The following is a 17,302-nucleotide window of genomic DNA, read 5'->3' on the forward strand; positions in this document are numbered from 1 at the left end:
CTAAAGTAAGAATAAAGGAGGAAGTCACTGATTAGCTAGAAAAAATCTCACAATCCTAGGAGATTTTCTACAGCCTTACAATACCATGAATGCCATGGAGTCAGGTCCCCGGCTGAGCCTGCCTCGCCCTTTGGCATTCTAAACAGAAATTACCAGACCCCTTGCTATTCCAGCTGAAACCTCGAATACCTCAAATTGTAGGTTTTCTTAGCTGATAAGAAGAAACGGACTTTCTTCCCCTTTCCCTCACTCACTGAGTCTAAGGTCCCAGGCCTGTTGGCCAATGGAGGCATTCCACAGCAATGAGCTCACAGGACAGGAGGGAAGCAAAGCCATCCGAAGAGAGCTTGCCCTCAGAGCTGTTCTCCATAAAGTTCTAGAAAGTGGGCAGGCGCAAAGTTGTCTCAGTTCTCTTTAAAAAATAAAAAAGCAAAACAAAACAAAACAAAAAACCTCTGTTTGCGTGGCTGTGTCCCTTCCCTAACACTGTCAACATGGGCTCCCGGCCCGGCGTGATGTGGTCCACCCCTGCCCCACGCTCCTCTGGGCCTTGCTCCCCACATCCCGGCCACCAGACACGCCACCGCCTCCCACCTCCGGAGCAGGCCTGTCTTCTTCCCCTGTGGGGCCCCGTGCGGGCTGCTCCCCCCGCCAGAAGCTCTGCCCCGCTCGACCCCTGGCTGTCCCCTTCTCATCCTTCCAGGCTCGGCTTCCAGGCACCACAGAGAAGGCTCGGGCTCTGGTTAGGTCTTCCAGTTTCAGTTCCCCCAGCAACCCATACCTTTCCTCCATCATACTTTGCTCAACCGTAATTAAAAATTATCCATTTCAAGAAACTATTTATTTACTATCCACCTCCAGCACAGGACTGATACCTCCATGAGGGCAGGCACTGTGTATGCTTGGAATCGTGGTTTGTAAGCTTTGGCTCTGAAGCCAGCTGCCCGCACACAGGCTGGCTATGTCCCTCCCCACCCTCTGGGACACCTGGGACACACATCACTCCTGAGATGCCTGGGAGAGACACGCACCCACACATACAGACACACACGAACACACACACACACACATACACACTAAAATGTTCACATTTTATTGGCCAATGCCAGTCACATGATCCCACCTAACTTCTAAAGGGCAGGAAGTACATCCTTGCCAGTGCCTGGAAGCAGGAAAACCAGAAATTGCTGTTGACAAGCATGGATGATATCACATTTTATTTGAAAAACATTTTATTTCACAAAGAAAACATTACAACAAACACAACAACAAAACACAGATTGCAGTAGAGCAGACTTTCTGGATCTATCTGCACAGCACAACAAATGATCGGCACATCAATACCATTGTCCCACTCAAAATGTAATGTTTTTAACCAAACATTAAAAGTCTAAAAGCAATTCATACCCATAGCTTAAAAAATATTTCAAACAGTAATAAAGGGAAAAGTGCATCTCCTCTCCTCAACCTCCTTACCCCATGATCCAAAGACATGATCCTTACAGACAAAGAGGGTTTCAGGACTTGAGGGGCAGGCTGGGAGGTTCGAGAAGGCTTCTCATAAAAGACGTAACTTCAAGCTATTTCTCATATATGAAATTTAATTTTCAAAGACTACTGTCTGATCCCACTTAAGCCTTTTGGTAAGCCACCTTGAGACTTCAATGATGATGAGAACTGCTGTCTCACAGTGAGGAGTTCGGAAGCACTGGGAATTCCAAGCCAGAGCTCCGGATCTGGAAAGTTCCATCAAAGCATCACTCCGGGCTCAGCAGTTGCCACCCACCACTTGTCAGATTAAACATCTTCAGAGCCCTGTGACCCACTAATGTATTCACAAACTAACTCAGCTAATTAATCCTGGCTCATTCATCCTTTTAAACTGCACAAGTTTTTCAGCCGGCCCTCCGGCTTGCTGCCTGGCTAATGGAGTGTTGTGGGGGCTCTCTGTAGGTTGCACCCCACTCACAGCCAAGCAAAGATACTCATTAGGAAGCTGAGCCCCAGGGCCTCCCCACTAAATGCGGAGGGGACTTCAATGAGTGCTTTCTGTATACCAGGCACTTTATCTACAGTGCGTCCTTTGATCCCAGTAGGCTGAGAGATGGGTGTTATGGTGCCTATTTTCCTATTGTGACCACTGAGTCTTGGAGGACAGAGATGACTTGCTCAGACTCACCAGCTATTAAGCTGCAGAGCTAGGATTTAAGCCCAACCATGTCTGACTGCAAAGCTCACAGTCTTTCCCCTCTCACTGATGCTCAAGTGGAATGTCACCCTGCTTTCCTGAGCCATCCTGTATAAACAGGCTGCCTGTGACCCACCTCTCTCTAGTCCCATAACACTCTTGTATTTCCATTACAGCTCCATCGCCACCTAAATGTCTATTGTTCACGCTTTGTTCCCAGTGCCTAGGAGAGGGCCTGGCACCTAGTAGGCACTCAGTAGGTTGAATGAGTAAATGACCCCACTTACTTACTGTGAATAGAACATCGGACTTCCCAAAGGATTCATCTGAGTTTAACCTTGCTGTGCCTGGAATCCAGTGTGTGACCTTGGGCAAGTCTAGCTCCCTCCGTGGGCCTTGGTAGCCACATCTGTGCATTTAGAGGGCACGATAAAAGGGTTTCTCTGTAACTCAGAAATTCTGTGACTTATACAATTTGTCACCCAGAGTGAAGGTGCTCTGATGCTCAGAAAATGGAAACAGTCTTGGAAATGCTAAATAGATGGCAGAGAGCTTGAGGAAGGGGGAGATGGGGAGGGAACTCCTGAAACTATTTGGTGTGTCCCCTCCTGCCACCTCGGACTGGGCTCTACAAATTCTCAAGTGCATAAAGGGAAGGAGGCTTGAATAGGGAACTTGACCTCTGACCAGTTGTGCAGAGACACAACCACAAAGACACAAGAGTGGGCCCAGCAGAGACCCGCAGGAGGGCTCCTTATGGCCTTAAAGCATCAAGCAGATGATGAGATTAGTCTTTGCTCTTCCAAGTCATCATCTTTGTGACCTCAATGAAGCCTCCTAAAATTCCTGATTCCATTTCTCCTAATAAAATGGAAAAAATACTATATTTACCTAATAATAAACCAACAATTAATATCAAATAATAATACTTAAAAGCTATGCAGGAATTAAATGAGATGATGTAAGTAAAGTACATATCAGAGTGCTTGGAAATTAGGTAGTGCTCACAAGTGTCACCTTTTCTCTTTCTTCTCTGAGCGTCAGTGTTCTCCTCTGTAAAATGGGGACACTATAATGCATACCCTATAGGAGCTACGTGACGTGAAAGTACTCCATAAAACAGATGGCTGAACAGCCTAGAAGCCTGTCCCATTGTTGATAGGTATGATATGAGCAGCACAGAAACACACATTTCGGGACACATCCTGACTCTGTACTTCTCTACAGAGGTTCTTTCTAATTACAGGGTGATTAAACATCTTCTCCATGTTGCTTAAGACCCCAAAAATGAAATTCTGTCATTTTTTTCTAGACTATCATAAAACATAAAAGTCACTTGGACAAACATGAAGGGGGCAGGGGGAAGGGGCTGTTAAAAAGGGAGTGCAGACTCAGGCAGGTATAGAAATGTGTGATAATGAATAACAACTGTCCCGTGGTCTTGGTGTTGGAGAGGTAACACGGAGGGGTGGGGACTGTGGTTCACTGAGAGCACATGCCCTGTCTAAATCGAGCAGCCCCTCCTCAGCTCCGGCCACTTGCTGCCATGTGGGAATGTGGGCATAACATGGCCGTAATTTCAGATTTCTAAAGAGAAGCCAAAAATCCATATTTTTATGTGAAATAAATGTTGGCAAAATTCACATTTAAAAGAAGCGAAACAACAACAGTCTTCTGTGAGCTGCCAGATTGTGATTCCGGAACCAAACTGTGAAATTACAAAATTACCCACTAAATTAGCCAAATACTTTTCACATATTCCCCCGGCTGCTGTCTCAGGACTCTGAATGTATTTTTTTTAATTTAACTCTTTGCAAATAATGAGCACTTACTAAGCATCTACTATATGCAAAGTGGACACCAGACACGATGGAAGGGATAAAATATCAAAAATAAAAACAAAACAAAAATAAGCGCAGGACTCAGTCTTCCCTTCGCCCTGCCCTTGTATGTGAAAATGGCAACGTCCAAAGGTAGATTTTGACACCTGCTGGGTGATTGATTGCTAGAGAAGACAAGTGCTACGGAAGTTTGGACGGAGAGAGATTTCCGTGTGGTGGTCTGAGACAGCTGCCCAGTGGAGATGACACTTCAGCCAGGTTTAAAGGGTGGGTCGGACTGGGGTCAGCTGGTCAATGCTGTGGTGGAGACAGGTGTCTACGCACAAGCAGACGCTGGGGCTACTGCGCAGTACCCACAGCAGGATGTGTCAAGGAATCGTGCTGGGACGTGGACTGGGGCCCGGTGTAGACCCTTCAGCACCAGCTGGGGAATCGAGGCTCTCTCCTGAAATTCCTCAGCAGGGAGGGGCTGGCCGTCGCCGAGCGATGGAAAGGGACCCTTCTGATGGAAAGGGACCCTTCTCCTCCTGCTGCCTCAGGGTGCGTCTGGGCACTGGACACAGGCCCCTCCAGCTCTCACCCTTTACCTCTTGTTTTTTTATTTCAGTCCACAAAATCTGTTTTTATTTAAAATAGATTTAAGCATGGCGGAGCCCCACCCCGCCAGCAGCAGGCTGAGTTTCCTGGGGGCTGGGGGTGCCTTCTTGGTAATGATCTGGATCCTGAAACAATTCAGACAGGCAGCGGGGCTTTGAAAGAGGCAGTATTTCCTCTTTTTATGATGGTTTCATTTTACATTTTTATTGGCCCTTCACTGATTGCTCCCGGGCTCTCTGACGGGATGTGAGATGCGCTGACATTTATAGAAATCAATACATTAATAAATCACGAAGTTCATAATGTCTGATTTGCTTCTAAATGAGACAGAACTATTATCGCCATAAAGTTGCACATAAAATATGCCCAATTGTGATGTACTGTGTAGTCTAATCAAAGGCATTTGAGTGAATAACCTTTCCCCAAAAGAAGGAAACAATCAAAGCGGAATAACTTCATTAATAATTCAAGGTGTGTCTGCCAAGGCTTCATTTATTAAGTGCACAGTTAAGAGGCTTCCGAGCAAGTCCTGGAGAGGACGGCACCTTGACATCTTCTCCCTGCCTCTGGGCAGGCAGACACACGTTCTCAGACGGGCTCACTGCAGTCCCCGCATTTGGCAGTTCATGTTCCAGCTGAGGGTAATGTCCAATTGACTTCTCCAGCTAAGAGATGGACCAAACAACGCACGCAGCGACTGTTGGATTATTAAGGGCAGAGGACCTGGAGCCGTGGAGTACCTCCAGGGAGAAGGAGGCAGGAAATTGCCTCAGTGGCCGTCAGTTATCATGTCTGTTCACTAGCACTCCGGGCCCGTGTTGCTGATGGCCGCCACCCACAGACCCCCGGCCTGTTCCACGACAGTCTTCAGACCCAGGTGGCTGCCGCGCTTTCATCCAGAGTCTTGTGTTCCCTTATGGCCATTCTGGCTAAGATACAATGATAATATTCACTTCAGCCAGATAATGTCCAACCTCAACTGGAAATTGGGTGTCTCCCTGACAGAGTAAGTCACAGAACAAGAAAATCTCCTTATTAAAGAGAAGCACATTTAATTAACTAGATCCATCAGAAAAGGCAAAATCATGACTGAGACATAGTCTAACATAACTGTTGGATTGTGCTATTCAGAATGACCCTTAAAATCGCAGTCACAATAGATTTTAAGATGAGAATAACGTTTTTGAACACCTACTATGTGCACTGAGCATTTTACATACCTTATTTCATTTAGAGTTATAGCTACAAGGTGGGTATGATTATATCTTGAGTTAGTCTAATAACCACATACCTCCTAGGGACAGTGAGATGATTAGATCAATTCTAAAACTATTATCATGCTCTCTGAGCTCACCAAGACAGGCACTTAATACAAGGATACATTAATACTGAATCCAACAAAAGCTCACTTGGCCAACTTCCATTATTTCTCTGTTTGTGATTATTCTACATGATAGACAGAAGTTTATGTTCACATGAACAAAGAAAGGCTTTATTAGCTTGGATTACGGGGGTTAAGCTTACCTTGTGAAATTGGATTTGGGGCCTGTAGCACACTAATTTGGGACAGTTAACATATGCCAGCTATTCTAAAATGGCAGTGGTTATGTGATAGAGCCAAATCATACTGAGGGTTTGTCCTTCCCAAAGCATGTTCACTTCACTTTAACAATTTCATACCAATTGCCTAAACTAGGCCATGATGGGAATGTTTACACCAAGAAAATCGGAAAATGGGACCAATCTGTCTTCTCCCTCCCTCCCCAGAGCTAGTGGTCAGACATTTACCTGCCCACCCAAACCAGCTCTCTACTTGGAAACCATCACTTAGCAAGTTGTCAAGTTATCTGATTATCTGCATAGCAGTTAACTCCTCTTCTTGAAAACTCAGGTTGAAAGGCAGGCTCTTCATATCTTAGCCTGACCTGGATCCGATGAGTTCCCAGTGATAAGAAAATTCTATGCTAACCTGACTTAAATCCTATTCTCGTGGCAATTTTACTTTTCCTTTGAGCAATTTCTTCAACCTCTTTCTGCACCTTCATTTTTCCATCTTAAAACCAAAGCACCCTTTCTCCCTGGGCACTTCTCATTTGCAATGAATTGTCATTTCAGCACCTCAGTCAAGAGGAGTAATAAAATCCCACCCACGTTATCCTCTTATTTCCCGCAGAAATATTCCAGACCCACTCACCCTGGGCAACAGGCCCTCTCTCGCCAACACCGGTCAGCGACCGCTCATTAACTGGCTGCCTCCATGTGCTGGAACTGCAGGGCAGCGTCCACTGGGTCCAAAGGAGAAACGGTGGGAGGTTTCTTCACTGCCACCTAAATGCCAGATGGTGGCAGGATTGGGGCCTCTTCTGACTAATGGCCCCCTAGAGTTGCAGGGACTGCTGGAGCAAATCATCAAAAAATCATCCTGAGCCACTTTTTCCAGACAAAAATGTCCACTTAAAACATCATCTAGAGATTTCTGCCTGTGGCTGAGCCGCTGCAGTCAAACTGACAGCTCTACCTTGCAGCCGGGGCTTTGCTGGACCAAAATGTTGCTGTAGAGGTGAGGTGACATGACAGTCCCTAATGGAGATGGCTTTGCTTCTTGTCCTCAGACACCTTTTAGGGCTGCTTCTTTCCCTAACCATGGCATCCAGACAACTCCTTTCCCAGCCATTTGTTTTCTTAGGCTTGGTGCAAAATATGTGACCGTAACACTGTCACAAATAGACAGAACTGTGATTTATGTCACAATCTTTGTAGTGACTTTGTGGACTTTTAATAGTTGCATCACATTTCTGATGGTCGATTTCCACCACGGCCCACCTGCCGAGAAGCAGCAAGTAGTATTTGATGCTCCCCTCCCCACATACTTCAACATATGTGCTAACTTGATTTGGGGAGAAACCCTCAGTTGGGGAGGAAGGACAGTGAACTGAAATAAACTATATGTTGAAGAATTTTTAAGTCATTTGATCATGAAAATTTTCCATCTAATAGAACTAGAATCACTCAAAGTTGTTTTTTTTTCCGTAGAACTCTTCTTGCAGAACATTTTCAGTACCGAGGTGTAAATGAATGAGAAATGTATAAATTCAATTTCGCTTAAAAGGGGCAGGAGGGGTTTCAAGATTAAGAGAACAAATGCTTGGAGCAAAATATGATTCAAGTTTTATTGAACCAAGAAGACTGAAAAAAATATCTGGAACACTCAGAAAATCTTTATCAAGGCTCAGCTCAGCACTCCCGGGACTCATTGTTAAGTTTATAAAATTCAGAGCTGATGAGTTGTGTGCACAGTGGGTTTATGACTCACCTCCAAGCCTCAGCTGTAAGAATTTAAGCCTCAAGGCTTCAGGACCAAGTGGGACTTTTCCCTCCTCTGCTCTACGCAAACAACAAGGATCTTCACCCCTGATTATATTGGGGGCAGCTGCCTATCAAAAAGATGGTGCCAAACCACCCAAAACAAACCAATCAACTAAGTTTAAAGGGAGATAAAAGATTACATTTTCAAATGTTAGCATGCCATCACTAATACAGTTTCTAATGTAACCAATATAGGTCAGGGGACATTGAAAATGAAATACTGGAAATATTAGAAACATAATTTCAAGAGGAAGTACAGCATTGTGTGTTTTGTATGCACACCATCATGCAAATCATTTGCAGCTCAAGTATGTCGTGCTCTTTTAAATTTCCCTCTGGATACAGCTTTCACAGCATCCCCCAAGTTTTGATGTGTCATATTTTCATAATCATTTAGTTAAAAAATACTATCTAATGTCCATGAGCCTGCTTTTTTGATACATGGGTTACTTAGAAATTAGAACTATATTGCTTGATTTCCAAACATTTGAGGATTTTCTAGTTTTCCTTTTGCTATTGATATCTTGCTTAATTCTGGACAGAAATTTCAATTCTTTAAACTTTATGAGATTGGCTTTATGGTCCAGGAAATGGTCAATTTGGGAAAATGTTCTATGTGCACTTGAAAAGAATGTATAGTATTCTATGATTCTTGGGTACAAAGCTCTCTATGTCTGAGAAAAGTTTGTTGAATGTGTTACTCAGATCTTATAAAAGGAGGTGTTTTAAAATCTCCAATTATGATCGTGAATTTAATTCTTATTTTAATTTGATCAGTCTTTGCTTTACATGTATTTTGAAGCTATATTACGGGTGCATGTTAATTTAGAAGTGTTAGCACTTCCTACTGAATGCATCATTTTACATAAAAACTTTGTCTTAATCTCTAGTGAAGATTCTTCTTGCTTTAACATCTGCTGAATCTGATCTGAACATAGCCATGCCAGCATTTTCTGATTTGTGTTTGCATGGTGTATCCTTTTCCATCACTTTATTTTTATTTTCTGTGCCCTTATGCTTGCACACACCACTTAGTTAGGGTTTGGTTCATAACTGATGATTGCTATCTTGTATCAAAGACTTTCTAGTTGTCTTTATATTTCAGCAGTTTTCCTATGATGTTTTTGCAGGTAGTTTTCTTTGTGTTTATCCTGCCTGGAGTTTGTAGGGCTTCTTGAACCCAAGGCTTCATATATTTCACCCATTTTTTATTTAAAATGTATTATCTCTTCGAATATTGCTTCATTGTTATTCTTTACACCAATTATACATATGTTAGAACTTTTCATCATGTCCCATATGTCTCCTATGCTTTTGTCTGTGATTCCATTCTTTTCTTTCTCTGTGCATCAGCCTGTATATTTTTCTATTGATCTGCCTACCAAATCATTGATTCTCTCTTCACCTTTGTCTTACGTGCTGTGAAATTGGTCTATTTGGTTGTTAATTTGGGGTAAAATATTTTTTAATTCTGGAATTTTTAATTGACTTTGTTATATATATTCTAGTTCTTTTAGTGGAATTATGTGGCTTTCTATTTTCTTGAGCATATGTTCACCATTATTTTAAAGCCCATGCCTGATTAATCCAATATTTGGATCATCTGTAGATCTATGACTTATATTCTATTTTTTTCTCTTGGTCCTATCTCTTAATATGTCTGGCAAATTTTCATTTAATGATAGACATTAGAATAAAATGTGTAAACTATCTGGTTAAGCTTTCAACTTCTGCAAAGTAATAGAACACAGGCAGGTAAACTTAATCCAGACAGGGACTGAGCTGTTTTGGGGCAGGCTACCGTGGTAACTCTGTAATGCCTTCAAACAGATGGGATTTTTGTAAACATCAGCCTCTTCTAGCTGTTCTCAGAGGGATTTCAGCTCTGCTACAAGAGAGCTCACCATTCCTGGGTCTTTCGGCTTCTGTGCCTTTGCTTATGCTGTTCCCTTGCCCCCTCATCCTTCAAGTCTCAACTAAATTATCACCCCCCACCCTTGAAGCTTTCCCTGGCATCCCTTCCACTCCTATGCCATCCAGGAGGCATTAATTAAGAGCTTCCTCTCCCCAGTTCCCAGTTCTTTGCCATATCCACGCTGTTTTGGCATGATTAGCCAATAAAAAGTTCCAAACCAACAGCCTACCACATCCTTCCCACAAATGTGTTATATTTGGCGCCCGCTGTATGTATTCAATATTAAATTCATTGATAACAACTAAGAATCAGGAAACAAACAATCTTTAATTATAAGATCTCTTGAATAATCTGAAGATCTAGATTTGCTGGGCTTAAATTACTACCTGATAACAACTGGCTCAGTAACAGTTGTTCCCCTTTCATGGGGCAATTTTTCTCCAGTTCTCAGTCCCCACCACCCTCTAGAGTCGTACATCCATCACCTGTCCTCATCTAAATTACCTGCCAATGACTATTGGCATTTGAGTTTGCAATCCCTGGACGATGCCTATGCCTTCTCACCAGTCTGACAGCTCATGTAAACAGACTTTGTCTTTTCATCTCTTTTCCAATGCCTGTCACATTCCTGGCATGCCAGAGGATGTCAAGCCATATTTGTGGACATATCTCTATTAAAATGCTACCTAAGCTTTTTCAAAGCAGTGAAACTATGCTATATGATACTATAAGTGTATAGTACACTACACTTAAAGTGATACTGTAAGTGTATAGGATACATGGCATTATGCATTTATCAAAGCCCATGGAGCCATACAACACAAAAAGTGGACTCTAATGTAAACTAAAGACTTTAGTTAATATTAACATAGCAATATTGGTTCATCAATTGTAAAAAGGTACACCACAACGATGCAAGATGTTAATAATAGGGGAAACTGTGAGGTTGGAGTGTATGGAAACTCTCTATACTTTCCATGGAATTTTTCTGTAAACCTAAAATAGCTCAAAAGATAAAGTCTGTTAGTAAAAATAAATAAAGAAATGCAAATATCACCTACCCAGACTGATAAAAGGGGCAGATAAATCCAGCAAAATAAGTTTCCCCCATGAGACAGAGGTCAAGAGACAAGAGCAGAAATGCTTGCCAATGGAGGTTCCCCTACGCTGCTACTTACAGGAGCAGCGGGAAAGTAAGTTCCTGCTGTCTGGGGTTGCAGACTGGGGACAAAGGCTAAAACACACTACACAGGAGAGCCCAGCTGACCACCAAATAGACCCGAAAAGACCAGGAGAATGTCTAGTTGAGTTCCCTGGGACCCTGGGCCCACTCAACTCCACTGTGCCACGAATGGCTTTCCAGCTGTGCTGTTTCATCTTGTGTTTTATATTCAGCATAGCAGGGGACTTAGTCTGCATCCACCCTGCCACGCGTCCTAATGTGCTAATTTTCTTCCACAACTGCCATTTTCCTTTTCTGCATCTGAGTTACTTATCAGGTTTAAAAGGGGAAGAGAGAAGCAAAGACTTATAGATTGTAAGCTCAAGGAGAGCAGGGAACAGAGTTTGTATTCACCGATATATACATAGTACATTCATCAATATGTTCATTGACAATTGTCAAGTGAGTGAATAAATAATCCTGTAAGGTTTGGAGCTTCAAATCAAAAGAAGCAGAGAGGGGTCTCTCTGGGGGCCTCCTGATTGTGGAGGGGGTCTTATGAGCCACTCTTCAGTCAAACAGGCAGGTGTTTCCAAAGACCCATCCACATCCATGCATCTCTGGCACGTGCCATCCCATCCCTGCAGGCTGCATGACTGCATGGCTGAGGGCATGCTTGGCGAGCCCCCTGCTGGGAGCCATGGCCACTGGGAGGCGACCCATTGCTCTTGCCTGTAACCTTGGGAGAAGGACAGGGAGCTCAGCCCCAGCTCTGGTACCAAGAGGCTTCTTCGCATATGTCGAGATGGACAGTGACCTGGACACCCTTAGAGCGGCCTCTCGATCAACAATAAAAGTGTGTTTTCCTTTATGATGAATGGATTTGGTAAAATGTTTTCTCACTTTTTCCTAGACATCGCCTGGTGGTATTACCAGTATCAGAGAGGTAAAAAAAAAAAAAAAAAAAAAAAAAGCTTAAACTAACTTGACTACTTGGGTCACATGACTTGCAAAGGACGGGCTTCTTAATCAAGTATCTGTTCTGTAATTAGTCTTCTCACTCACCGACTTTCTTTTCCCCTTGTTAGCAAACCCCACCTATATGGAAACAGTTGGAAATGTTCATTCTGAGATAAGCTATAGGAAAAGCTTGGCCTTTCCCCTAAGAAACTGGTATGGTTTTTTTTCACGGGCAGTAAGACATATGTGAAAATGCAAAGCTGATTTGTGGCTCAAGTGTTGTAATTGCTTCAAATAAATGGGGCGAATTTCTCTTTTCTCTTTTCTCCATGGTCTGGACCTCTTAATCTAATCCACATTTTCTTAGGCAGTTTTTCTTATTACTTTATCTCATTATTTTATTTCTTTCCTATAATCAGCCTCAAGTCTTCATGCAACAGAGTGGAATGTGTTTAAATAAGCAGATAGTGAGGAAGTAGGCAGTGTGGGGTGAGGTAGGAGAAAGATAGTGGGGTGGGAGGAGATGTGGGTATAGATCAGGAGCTGAAAACTCCAATGCCCGTGGTGCCTGGCAGGTGGCATTAACCACTTCGGTAAGGCACTCCCTGGCCGCGAAAAGTTGCCCACAGCTGGCACTCGGTTTGCACGGTATTTTGGGCTGTGCATGGATGACGAATCCATTTTGCTCTTGTGTGATGAGGAAAGCTTTAAAGCACTGAAAGCTTGTTTTACTTTACAGGCAGCTTTAGGAAAATAACTATAATAACTCCTACTAAGGACTTGCTAAAAGGTCACAGATTCGTAGTGACTTATTAGCTGAACGTACACAATGCAACTGCAGGGATAAAAGCTGTAAAAGTAAAAGCTTTTGGCTGTCGGCTGAAGTCTACACTCGGCTATGTGCGTTCATCTGTGGCTATTGACTATAGTCGATGCTTGTACCGAAGTGGTTAATGGTCACAACAGAGAGCCCTAGAAGGTACGGCTGTCCAGAGGGAATGGCCACTGCTTAGCTCTAGTAGACTGTTGCCTTGTGGGAATATAAGACAAAAGTTGTCAGATAATCCCATTTTGCAAGAGAGATCAGAAATCCATTTGTACAGGAATCTCTCACCTTTAAACATAGGCACCTAATTCCCAAATAATTAAAGCACATTTTACAAGACCTATCTTTGGGCTGCATTCAGGCCACAGTGGCTATTTTGTAACCTTAAAATTAGATGAGTAGGTATGAAGTCCAACCTAGACACCATCATGGAGGAACTATTTCCAGTCCAGGGAGAAGGAGATGGCCGTGGCCATGAGCCTGACCAAGGAGGCATCTCACTGGGTCCTCTTGCTGCTCACAGTCTACTTGTACCTGGGCACAGAGCTGTTAGGAGCAGGACTATTGCCAGGTTGGTTACAAACAAATTGCAATTTGTGCTCAGGGGAACTGGAAGCCACTGTGGGGGGCACATGGAAGCCAGATCTGATGAAAGAGGCCAGGACTGGCTGGATTCTACATCCAGCTCTGCCACCAGTTGCCTAAGTGACCCCGGACTTAGACGAAGCCAGTTAGTGACAGAGTTTAGAGAGCTCTCCTGTGCTAGAAGACCTTAGCATGGGCTCAATGTGTTTAAAAGATGCAGAAACTTGCCGAAAGTATAGTCATGCTCCACATAATGACATTTTGTTCAACAACAGAGCATATACAATGGTGGTCCCCTGAGATTATAACGGAGCTGAAAAATTCCTGTCACCTACTGACGTCTTGATGATCCTGACCCTGTGTAAGGCCTAGGCTAATGTGTGGTTTATGTCTTAGTTTTTAATGAAAAAGTTTTTAAAAAAATAAATTTTAAAAATAATGAAGCTTACACAATAAGGATATAAAGAAAGAAAATATTTGTGCACAGCTGTATGATGTGTTTGTGTTTTAAGCTAAGAATTATTATAAAAGAGTCAAAAATTTAAAAAATTACAAAGTTTATAAAGTAAAAAAGTTACTGTATACTAAGGCTAATTGATTATTGAAGAAAGGACCTTTTTCATGAATATAGTATAGCCTGAGTGTACAGTGTTTATACAGTCCACAGGAGTGTGCAGTAGTGTCCTAGGCCTTCACATTCACTCATCACTTATTTACTGACTCACCCAGAGCAACTTCCAGTCCTGCAACCTTTCTTTGTGGTAAGTGCCCTATATAGATGAACCATATTTTATCTTTTATGCCATATTTTTACTGCACCTTTTCTACGTTTAGACATACAAATACTTACCGTCGTGTCCCAATTGCCTACAGTATTCAGTTACATGCTGCACAGGTGTGTAGCCTGGGAGCAATCGGCTGTCCCGTACAGCCTAAGTGTGTAGCAGGCTCTACCATTAGGTGTGTGTGAGTACACGTCACGATGTTCCCAAATTGACAAAATTGCCAAATGATGCATCTCTCAGAACATATCCCTGTCGTTAAGCGACCCATGACTGTATAGGCAAGAACGCGGTGATGGTGCATTTTTTTTTTTTCCAACAGAGTCTAAAGCTTTCATTCCATACTGAGAAGAGTCTGCGATCCCAGAACTTTCAGGACCACTTAATCTGAGTCCTCTACTGTAGGGCCTGAGAGCTTCCTGCGAAGGTCCCCTGTAGTTGCCCATTCTGTGTGGCTTTACCCCCTGGGATGAAGTGTCGTCCCCGTGTGACGAACGCATAGTTGGAAAGTCACCGCATCTGCACCCCTCTTCTTAATATCAGACGGCAGGGCAGTGGTCCCCTCTCTCCCCACCACACACAAGGTTATGGGACAACGGGCATGACAACATTTTACGGCTTAAAAGTACTTTACAGACAGAAAGTGTTTTAATTTATTCTTGTTGTGCAGTGATCATCATAGTATTAAGTCCCTAGGCTACTTTTTAACTGATCCACTCAAACTCCGTCTGACTTAGTAACTGGCTCATCATTATTTTTCATAACAAAAATACTAATGAGGAGCAACATTCAGCACTGGAGACTCTTAGCAAACCTCAGACGCAACTGTCACCGAGGCTCCCACGTGTTCGTTCTGTTCTCTTCTCCTCCAATCACGGAGCTGGGTCACCCTCCCTCCTTTACTGGGACCACCCGGGCCACATCCAGGGAGTCCCCGAGGGGCAGCAGGAGGAATATGAAAACCGCTGCAGCCACCTCTGAGGCTTTTCAGTGTATTCACCGTGGCCGGCATGACGGGGCTCACAAAGGAAGGGAAGAGGCAGCTGATATGAGAAGTGCGGTGCCGACGTGGGCACGCCTGCGACATTGCTGCCCCTGTAGACACCTTAAATCAGTGTTTTCCATTCAAAAGTCATGACACAGGACGCTCACAACCAGCATGTGTTTACAAAGGAGTAGTTAAAACCGAGAATAGAATACATCTCACAGTAGTGAAGGACAGTTTTATGTCATTAAATTTTTGCTTCAAATGTTTCATGAAATTTTTGCTTATACAGGATTTTTGTATATATATATGGGATTGTGATATAAATTGCAGTTCTTACTATAAAATACAGTAAAAAAAAAATAAGTTGAGAGCCACTCGTTTCAGCCCCCGATGTCATAGGCGGGCTGCTTGCCAGCATGTTGAGTCCCCAAGATGTGAATTTTCTTCCATAACTGGTGTTAGCACAGCCTGACAATTAGGGTATGATGGAAAAGCAAAACAGAACAAAAACTTGGCAGTCAATATCCAAATATTCAGATATTACAGAATCTGTTTGATATGGAAATTGATCCTGCTGTCCAGACAGCAAACAAATCTTTTATTAATAAAGTCCACTTCCACCTTAATGAAGTGGGTTTAATAGTTGGTATCTCAATAATTACTTAGTGCATTTTTAATAAAAGTGATGGGAAGCAAGTGCTGCTTCTGAGTCAGAAAGATTCTCTTAAACTTTTGCAAAGAAATTTCCCTGAGCTTGTGAGACATTCAGCCACAGGAAGATTAAGGAATAAAACAATACTGCATAAAATTCTTTTGTGCTTCTGGATAAGATAAACCTAGAACGGTAAACTGGATGCCTTCAAAAATGCATCATTTATTCCAAGAATACAATATTTCCATTTTCTTTATTTATGTTTTAATATGATTTTTTTCTGCTTCTCCTTTCTTTATGGGAGCCACCTGGCAGCACCCCCAGAATGCCTAAGGGGAAATGGGAAGGATGTGAAAAGCAAGCAGCCCCTTCTGAAGTTTCTTCAGAATATATGCACAGTTGAACATATGCACAGTTATCTATATGTGCATTTAAAAAATGGAAGTGCTATTAGATCCAATGCTAAGAGATTTAAACCAACTATTGACTTCTATTTTAAAATGAGTTAAAAAACACATATGAGCATTCTCAATTAGACTTATGTGAATTGTATTCCTTTTCTTTTGCTTTTTGCTTTCTTTCATTTTCATTTTTTTTTTGAATCAGCCTTTTGATTTACATAGAAATGCTTCAGCGTTTAGGTAATTGCTACTTAACTCATTAGCTACAAACATAACAATAATCAAAGGCTCTTTAAGAATTATGAATTATGAGGAAATTGGCCACTTGTTGCTATGTAATATAAACAGTGTCTTATTCATATTGAATCACCTGCCTCGCGCTCAGCAGGATAAGGTGATATGCATTGCCCAGCACGTAAGAAAGATGACAATTAGGAATTGTTACCAAGTTACTGGAGCTTTACACGAGCATCCATTACCTTTGGGGATATGTACAAGATACAAACTTAATTTGTTGGATTCCTTTTATATTGGAATCAAAGTCTCAGAGGGGAAAGTGACAATTGCAGAGAAAATCTGGTGCAGCAACGACAGTGATTAGAGAAATGTGCGTGATTTAATGTACCTGTTCACCTTGTTCTCCGGTGTAGAAACTAAGCCAGTCCTCACTCTGGCTTGCCATGGGGAGGGACGTGGTATGGGCATGTTCCCAGCCCGCCCGTCTCAGCACTATTCTTGCCAGCCCAGATTTACAGTCATTCAATATATGGATTTGGTAATGTCTGCATGACAACAATAGGCAGGGAAAGTTAGATGGTAATTGATTCTTGATTGGTGTAAATTTATAGAAAGCATTCTGGCAAAGCCCAGAGGAAGACACTCACTCACCCCTCTGTAATGGTAAGACGTTGAAAATTCCACTGATTTGGACTATGAAATCCTTCAGTAGGAGATGGGCAGATTCCTCACTTTAACTGACACACACTTTCTAAATAACTAGTACAACGGTATATTACATTACAGTACGTATGCGAGGCAT

The 17,302-nt window shown here is 42.7% G+C and overlaps 1 protein-coding gene across 2 annotated transcripts in view; it reads left to right on the forward strand.

The window, feature by feature from the left end:
- KCNIP1 (potassium voltage-gated channel interacting protein 1) overlaps window positions 1-17,302 on the forward strand; it is a 214,855-nt gene that overhangs the window by 183,606 nt on the left and 13,947 nt on the right. Inside the window, exon 2 of one of the 2 annotated variants that reach the window (XM_012756972.2) lies at window positions 11,983-12,015. The exons of the other annotated variant lie outside the window; for it this stretch is intronic. Within the exon in view, the coding sequence (XP_012612426.1) occupies window positions 11,983-12,015 (33 nt within the window). The remainder of the gene's footprint in view (window positions 1-11,982; window positions 12,016-17,302) is intronic. 2 annotated transcript variants of the gene reach the window in all.

This window comes from Microcebus murinus, chromosome 21, assembly GCF_040939455.1.
Source record: "Microcebus murinus isolate Inina chromosome 21, M.murinus_Inina_mat1.0, whole genome shotgun sequence".
In the NCBI taxonomy this organism is placed as follows: domain Eukaryota; kingdom Metazoa; phylum Chordata; class Mammalia; order Primates; family Cheirogaleidae; genus Microcebus; species Microcebus murinus.